The sequence below is a fragment of the Eretmochelys imbricata genome, chromosome 2 (assembly GCF_965152235.1).
Source record: "Eretmochelys imbricata isolate rEreImb1 chromosome 2, rEreImb1.hap1, whole genome shotgun sequence".
Taxonomy (NCBI): Eukaryota; Metazoa; Chordata; order Testudines; family Cheloniidae; genus Eretmochelys; species Eretmochelys imbricata.
The window spans coordinates 107,276,683-107,285,665 of NC_135573.1; the positions used below are offsets into that span (position 1 = coordinate 107,276,683).

The window sequence follows — 8,983 nt, forward strand, 5'->3', positions numbered from 1 at the left end:
ATTTACATTTATAGAGCCAGTCATTAAATATTTGTAATGACTTCAGAGCCTTTTAGAAACCACGAGGGAAAATTAGCTCATATACAAGGTGTCCCTTTTAGTCTTTATCTACATATCAAAAGAAAATGTTTTATATTAGTTGGTTGTTGAACTTCTACATGTAAACATTTTAATTTTCAGTTGGGTAATTGACACTAATGCTGCAAACAAACAAAACAAAACCGAAATTAAATAATTTGCTCTTCATGCACTAAGATTTTCCTCTCCCTACCCCCAATTACATTTAAAGAGCATAACTCTTACTTAAAATGTCTACATTAGCGATTTAGCTTTTATCCTCTGAGCTTTTGAGGTGCACCACATTGGATAAGAGCAGGGAGAGGTTATATTAGGCTCCAGTGGCCTACTGCTGCCACTTGGAGACCATGGTGGAAGTATAACATGAAAGTACAAAGCATGTTCTTTTTATTAATCACTCTTGGGGTACTTTGCTTTGGAAAAGAGAGAAAATGTTCTGTGAATGCAGCCACATCCCATGCTACTTCCCAGGGAAGGCAATGAAATAACTCAAAGGAGAGGCAGGCCTGAATGATATAAAATCACAGACTCTACGAGTAAATGGCAATCATATGGCAATCTTTTAAGTCCAGTTTTTGTTTTAAAAATAAGCACCATTTGTTTAAAAAATTACATTGGTATGGTAATTCTTTAAACAAGTTAGAATCTAGTATTTCAGCTCCTTGTACCAGCAGGTCTATGTGTTGTACACAGAAGCTAATTGTACTACCCTAAACTTGTTTTTTCTACTAAAAAATCCCTTTTTATGTACTCTAGATTTCAGAATTTCCTGTCTACTTAATTTTTCTTCTAAAAAAGTTAATGATATGCTATTTTAATGATACTCCTCTTTAAGCAAAACAAAATTGAGTATATAAAATAATATTGGATTATATTTTCTTTAATATTTTGTGCTTTAGTTTGGTGTATCTCCTCTGGTCAAAGCAACTGCATAGGCTCTTACTGCAGAAAGCAAAGAATGTCTACATATTTTTTAATTTAAAAAGAATGTAAGACAGCCACTTCCATTAAGTTATATGAATGCAGCAACTTGTGCCACCAGATATTCCCCAGAGATCTAAATCAGTTTGGTAATACTGAACTTTATTATAACTGAAAATGAAAACAACTTATGCAGGAAACCATAAAACCCTGCAAGTTAACTGTAGTCAACGGTAAAATCTCATTAGAGATAATAGACATATTGTGGCACAATCTAAATGCTCAGGGCTTATGGTCTGACTGAATTCCAAATGTTGTCAGTAGGAAGAAACTGCAATTCAATCTTGCCACCACCCCCATATATCCTTTTTTCCATAGTCTGTGTCTAGCCTCAAAAGCCTGTGTGTGTAAACTACACCATATTAGGCACTTCAAAATCCTTACAATGGTGAGGTTTTATTTACACACATTAATTACTACTATAATTTCCATCACTCCCCCTGCCACCTCCCACCACCCACAAAAGGATGCGGCCCTCCCCAGTACACACGCTTTGATCAGGATGTGTAGGAGTCATATGGGTAGCAAATGTGGGAGAAACTCCACTGATGGTCCTAGTAGGATTTTTTTATTTTATTTTTAAATGCTATCATGAAATGAGAGACTTTAGAAATAAGTTTGAGTGGATGATGTTAAGGGAAAAATTAGAGAGCCATTGACTGTATCGTTCTGAATTAGAAATACAATCCTGGAGTTGATTTAGGGTAGTGTGGTGTAAAAATAACCTCCGTCACATTAGCAGCTCTGCAAAATCCCAAATTAAATGTGTGGTATTTTTTCAAAGAAAGGAATGTTTATGGATAACCCAACAGTAAATTAACACCCAGGTGGAATTGTATTATATATACATATGGAATTTTAAAATGTGCTTTACAAAATATTAGAGTACCATACAGATTTTTTTATTCTTTTTGGATGGGTGGAGGGGAAGGACATGTGAGTACTGAAGGGTTTGCCTTGGCTTACTGAACACCTTTGCTTTTCCCCACGCTGAGGAGGTATCTAGCAGAATAACATGCTCCACAATAGTGAACAGAGAAATTGCAGAGCGAAGAAGCCTATACGCACTCAACCCATCATTTCAGGCAGTCTTCTCCTCAAGTTTACCCTCTTGCAGTTAATCATGGCTCTGGCTGCAGGCCCGTTGGGTCCACCCTTACAGTTTATGAAATCATCACATTCCCTTTCCCACCACCCCTTCCAACTGTGGTCAACTTAAGTGTTGTTTTTTATCACTGTTTGCAAAGAGTTAATTAAAATCCTCCAGAGAATCTACTTTGCATCACGTTTGGCTGCCTGAAACAAAGTCATCCAATCGCTCCTAAATTTTGAGTTTGTTTATTATGACAATTTTGATGTATACCCCCATGGAAATGAAAATTGATTCAGATTTAAGAAAGCACATTCATGTTTAGTATAATTAAACTCACATTAGACAAGACACATGGCCAAAAAAGCAGACAAAGAGTAGTCTGTCATTGCAAAAACACAAATGTAGTCCTTGATTCAAAAAGGCCACCTATAATCAGAATGCCACAGGTTCAAGTTAAAGGAGACGTCTTCTAAACGCCTATGTAAAAAGTTACACAAGTCTAATGGATATAGTGTTAATTTGTAAAGAAATTATAAACAGCAAAAAGCAGAAGTCTTGGATTATTTGGAAATAATATACTACTGGGATAGTTAAAGATACATAGGTTTTCCAAAGGAGAAATTTTACTGAAATACTGTAGCTGAACTACTTTCAAATGACTCAATTTTAACTAAATGTACAGTACAATGAACTGCTTAGTTTAGGGTCTCACATTCCCCTCCCCCTAGTTTACAATGCAAATACTAGGCTTCCCCACACCTACTTTATTTCCAAGTTTCCTCAACTCTTGACAGCTTTACTGATAGCCACTCACTACCACTCTGCTTAAGAAGTTGTGACAAAGATACATAGGAATATAAACAGCACCCTGCCTGAGGAAATCTTGTAAAATCCAAGGCACCCAGAAAGTTGGCCTTTTAGTTTGCAAACAGCATGCCTACTGTACTGTACAAATAAATGGTGACGATTATTTTCCTTCCCTACAGTCTCCTTGTTGCTATGACGTCTGCATATGTTAAAGCTTCACTGGTTCCAAGCTGGGGAACAGAGCCAAAGTTAATGGCAAAATAGGTTGTGGGTTACTTTGGCAGCCCTCCCCCTTATCTCAACTAGGGTAGGTGTGTAGGGGGAAAGAGGGTCCACTTCTCTTAATGAACGTATCTGCTGGGAACACTGCACAGCAGCTGAGCAAATATCTTTCATTTGCATTTGAAATCTTTGGAGATAAATCCTTCCAAAAGATATATTTAATAAACTTAAACCTTCTTTTCTCTTGTTAGGATACTGAGCAATGTCTTTCACCTTGGAGAGGTGAGACTGAAATCAACAAATCCTCCCACCGGGCAGGTTTCCTGCAAGACAGATCTGAAATGGAAAGGCAGGATTCAAGTCACAAGGTCAAACAAAACGGTTGATGAGGCCTCTTCTACACATTCCTGCTGTCTAGATTTCGTCTCGGATGGCAGCTGGCTTCGCCCAGCTCCCGAGTGCAGCTTCCCCATCCCCCATTCCCACTGCAGTTTTCTACTTCCAGCGAAAGGTTATTAGCATTTGGTTAATGCACAAAAATTCCTAGAGAGCATTCAGCGACGGCACACATTCAGACTAACATCCATTTACTGCGAGGCTTTGGCCTGCCAAGTCTCTCCGCGGGGATGGGGGAAGGGCGGGGAACGGTACATGTTCCTGCAAAAAGATGTATTTTATAGTCGTCACTGTAAGTACATTTTATTTAACTGCTAATACAGAGCGTACCAGTGTCTAAGACCATTACAGAATAACCACACAGAAAAGCTGTAGCATAACAATGATGACAAAACCAGTCAAAGTTTAGGGTTCAGTTCCAGCTGATTTTATTTCCTTCTCAAAAAAAAAAAAAAATTATTTACAGAAGGTATATCCACAATCTGACAGGCAGTGAACTGGACATGATTAGCTGGCATGATTTTTTTCCTCTTTCCCAACGTTGTGTTGTGGGGTGATCGTTAGACAAAAATATTCTACACAGCATATTGCACAGGATGGATGACCAAAAAACAAAAACAAAACAAAAACCCCTTAACGGAACCACCTCATTAGGCAGACGTCCTAGTGCCTGTCACGTTATATTAACATACATAAACACACAATCTTCTCTTTCTCTTATTATAATACAGACTTAAATGTACAAAGGTGTTTTCACTTTTCTCATCTTAAACACAACAGCTATAAACCTGAATACATATGCTATCATCATGCCATAAGAGACTAAAACAATTATATTTAGCGACAAGTAGAAAGGATTAAATAGTCAAATACAAGAATGAAAAACGCAGTACATAGTGTCGCGAACTCAAATCGGCATTTAGATAGATCCAGTGGTTTAAACGGCACGTTTTTTTGCATAAAAAAAAAAGTGCAAAAGATGTGGTTTACAAGTTAAAGGTACAGGATCCCTTTTTTCTGTAAATGCACCAGTTGCTTTAAAGCGCCTGTACGATATATGGTTTTACTTAATTATGGGATTTTTTTTAAAGTTAGGAGACTGTGTATTACGTTTATTCTTCCCCCCTCACAAAAATCAATGAGATTAAACACTGGGCACTGGTGGCATGTATAAGGGATACTGTCACTTTAAGAAGCCTGCAGATTGGAGTGTAAACATGGAGAAAATAAAGGGGCTGATTTTTGTGTGTATGGGTGAGACATTAACCAGCGGCCCTGTAATTATAATCAGGAAATCCAAACAGCGATTTACACCGATTTACACCCCCTTTATATATTTTTTACAAAAATACACTGAGAAAATAATCAAACGTTTTCATCTCTCTTCTCTTTTGTTTTTAAAAGTGTCAAAAGTCTACATTTAAATATAAAAAATTAAAAGTTAAAACTCTAGCCCTTCAGTGAAGGAGACATAAAAATGGTGCGAGTAACAACGAGAACTACCAAAAAAGGACAAAGAAATACAAGTCAAAAATGTTTGGCCAGTATAAATACATCCACTTATAAAATGGCATCCGATTACATTTACAAGGAAAAAACAATAAAGGAATAGCGCATCCGTGAGAAAAAACAGTCTTTTCATTTACAGCTATAAGGAACAAACACATACATACTCTGAGAAAAAATTTGGTCCTGATTTTTTTTTTAAAGTCCAGCACAGATTTGAGTTGCGTTTGAATCCTTTAAAGAGTTAAGAATGAAAAAAAAGCTGGTGATTTTTTTTTGTAGGAATCAAACATAGCGCCATCTATCTGCTTTTATAGTTTCCTAACACTATTTTTTAAACTGTTCAACAGTCTTACAGAAATCTTAAAAAGATAGACAGGATAACATGCTATATTAAACCCCACCAGTGAAATAATCCAACACCATCACGATTCTGAGTAAGAAGAAAAAAAATTGTTTTTTGCAAAAGCAATCGCCCTCCCTCCATTCCCCCTGTACCACATCATTAGAGAAACTGTTTTGTATCTGTCTCCGTTTCAAAAAAGTTTTCCGTGTTCATGAAGTTCCATTTTATTGATTGATTTTCTCTCTATATAATAAGGTGACTGAGAAAAGCGCTGCCACCTTCTCCTCTATACGTGCAAATGCATTTCAGTTTATTATTATCTTCCTCTAGTCGTGTTTCCAGTTCATCTTTTTTTAAAAAAGGCAAAAAACCCTAAACCCCTTCCTCTTCTCTGTCCAACTAGGATCTCAGTTCAGTTCCTAGCTCAATTCGCCCTTTCCGCCTCCAATCATCTTCATCTCCTCTTGCTGCAGGAAAAAAAAATTGAAATAGGATTCGCTTCCCTTCCCCCACACCATGGAAACCCTGCAGTCTTTAAAAAAAAAAAAAAAAACAGTTCTCATCTGTCTCAGAACAAAATACTCGAGATCTTCAATGCACTCAGCACAATGTATCACTCCCCCTTCTTCTTCACAGAACGTGGATAAAAAAATCAAAAACCCAGAGGCGTGTGTGTGGTTTTTCCCCTTCTCGGTCTGTCTGTCTGTCTCTCTCTCTCTCTCAAAAAAAAAAAAAAAAAAAATCACTCCCGCCAGTCTCTAAAAATTAACATCAGGCATCGGAAGGGGCGTGGGGGGATGTGTGTGTGTGTGTGTCTATCTCCAAGCAGAGGAAGGGAGCGAGCGTGTCTTTTTTTTAAAAAAAGGATGATGCCTTTTATCATCTCGGTTTTTTAAAAGCACAGCAAGTCAGTTTCATCAGCCCCTCCAAGGGAAAAAAGATACACCCAACAGCGTGGGCGAGTCCTCTCAATAGTGTGTCTACGTCTCCCCCGGCATTTATTTATTTATTTTCCTCAGTAAGTGAAGACCAGGTTTGAAATGCTGGACTCCAGCCAGTCCCCTGAGATCATCTCACTTACCTCCGGGGTGCAGTAGTCCGGGAACTCAAAGTGCGAGCCCGAGCCAGGCTCGAAGTTAAAATCTAGGTCCCGGTCCAGCACGGACGAGCCGAAGCTGCCCAGGGACATGCTCTCAAAACCGGGGCTGGGGTTCAGGTCCAACAGGTCGTCTTCAAACTCGTCGTCCGAGGAAGAGGAGCCGGAGGAGGAGGAGGACGAGGAGGAATGGGAGGAAGCCGAGGAGGAATGGGAGGTGGAGGGGGCCGGGGAAGAGGCCCTCAGGCTGGTGTAGCTGCGGTGATCCGAAGGGGAGCTGCTGCCCGGCGGGGAAGGGCAGGAGACGCTGCTGCAGTCTCCGTCCTGCTGGCACCCTCCGGCGCCCCCCTCCTCGTACAGGCTCAGGGGGTCGCTGGCTTCCGTGGAGCAGCTCAGGGTCGGGCTGGCCGGCACGGCGCCCCCGGGGGAGGAGGACGCGCTCTGCCCGTGGCCCCCGCCCGTGCCGAACACATAGACCCGCTTGAGCTTCTTCTCCGAGGGGTGTTTGCCGGCGGCCGAGCAGGAGCTGGCGGCGGCGCCGCCGCCGCGGGATTTGTACAGCGAGTGGTGGTCCGGGGGCAGCAGGGCGGCCTGCGCCGGCGGCTCGGCGGGGAAGGGGGCGGCTTTGCTGCCCAGGATCACCTTGGCGTGCGGCTTGCTGGCCCCGGAGCCGCCGCCGGGGGAGAGCTTGGAGCCGCCGCTCTTCTTCAGGGCGGGCTTGGAGGAGTTCGTGCTGCCCCCGCTGCCGGTGCCGCCCCCGCCGGCGCCAGGGCTGCCCCCGCCACTCTTGTCTCCTTTCTCGCCGGGCTTGGCGGAGCTGTTCCCCGATTTCACCTTCTTCCTGGGCCGGTACTTGTAGTCGGGATAGTCCGCCATGTGCTTGAGCCTCAGCCGCTCCGCCTCCCGGATGAAGGGGATCTTGTCGCTGTCCTTGAGCAGCTTCCACCGCTTGCCCAGGCGCTTGGAGATTTCGGCGTTGTGCATGTCCGGGGACTGCTCCATGATCTTCCTCCTCTCGATCTGGGACCACACCATGAAGGCGTTCATGGGCCGCTTGATGTGCCCGCTGGGGGTCTTGCACCAGCTCGGGTCGTCCGCCTTGCCCCCGGTGGAAGCGGTGGAGCCCGGCGTGGGAGAGGAGGCGATGCCCAGCTCGATGCCGGCCCCGGAGTCCGAGGTCTCTCCGGCCAGAAGCGCTTCCGTGTTCTCCGCGTTGTTAGTCTGCTGCACCATCTCTGGGTCTCACACACACACGGCGGCGGCGGCTTGCAGGGAGGTCGCCGGGGCTCAGCTCGACACCAGTGCAACGTAAAAAAAAAAAAAATGCTCTCAACTTTAACAAGTACAACGAGGAAGGGGAACGAATCAGACAGTCCCAAACCACAGCAAAATGTTCAGCCCTTCGCCAGCGCGCAGCCCCTCTGCTAAGTAGTTGTAGTTCCAGACAGGCTCGTCTCCAGCGCTCTGTGCAGTCCTTCCCCCTTTGCTCTCTATTAATTTAGGGGCAGCAGCCAGTGCTCAAAGTGGAACAGACATAGAGTTTCTTTAAAAAATGCTGCAATTCCCCCTCTTCTTGTCAGTGTTTCCCCCCTCCCCTTCCCGAAGCAGTTGATTCCAGTTCACAAGTGCTTTTTCTCTGCCCAAGATGTTTCAGGAAAACAGCACACGCGCTGGTAAAGCCTCCCACTACTGAGCCCGGCAACACACACACACACACACACAAAATCAAAACAAAAAAAAAACAAAAAAATTAAAACCGGACTCCAGGACTCGTGGCTGTGCAGTCAGTGATCAGGAGCTTGTGCAGTTAATTATTTGGTTGTTGAGAGGTACTGAACAAAAAAAAAAAAAAAACAAAAAACCCACTCATGCAACCGGGTAGCATGAATAAATGTGTACCTTCCCCGTTGGAAGAGCGGTGACTAATGCGATAAATATATATAGTCTCCTTTTCCCTTCCTTTGCATGCACAACCCCAAAGAGAGGAGAGACACATACACAGACCGGGGCTACTGGTATTGGCCTCTTCCCCCTCACACACTGTTTCTCTTGCTGCAGCTTAGAGCGGACCCCAAATTCCGCCTAGCGCCTCTTTATCCTTTCACAGTCCTCGCCCCGGCCAATCACTCGCTGTATCCAACGCTTCCTCGTGCCAAACCCCACCCCGCCGGCTGCTATTGGCTTGGAACCCGATGCAATAATAATCACCGCGTGCAATGAGAAGCTCCAAATCTGACCTCATTCCAATTTACAGAGCAAACTTTTTAAAAGGGCCAGAAGTGCAGCTGAGATTTCTGAGTCTCTTTTTCCCTTTTGCATTTCTCCTCCCCTCTTCTCTTCCCTCCCACTCCCGTGTGTGTGTGTGATAATGCACTAAATTATTGAGGAGTGGGAAGGGGGAAATATATTCTATCCTTTACGTTCGATGAGTTGGATGGGGAGAAGTGAACTAGTGTAC

At 43.3% G+C, this 8,983-nt stretch overlaps 1 protein-coding gene across 1 annotated transcript; it reads right to left on the reverse strand.

Moving 5' to 3' along the window:
- Positions 1-3,883: 3,883 nt before the first annotated feature.
- Positions 3,884-8,568, reverse strand: SOX4 (SRY-box transcription factor 4). Its single transcript, XM_077810569.1, has one exon. It carries the CDS (start codon positions 7,756-7,758, stop codon positions 6,445-6,447), a length of 1,314 nt encoding a protein of 437 aa, XP_077666695.1. The 5' UTR covers positions 7,759-8,568; the 3' UTR covers positions 3,884-6,444.
- Positions 8,569-8,983: the final 415 nt, after the last annotated feature.

What these genes read in the sequence shown, in the direction of transcription:
- SOX4 (XM_077810569.1), bottom strand. Translation starts at nt 7,758, where the DNA reads ATGGTGCAGCAGACTAACAACGCGGAGAACACGGAAGCGCTTCTGGCC.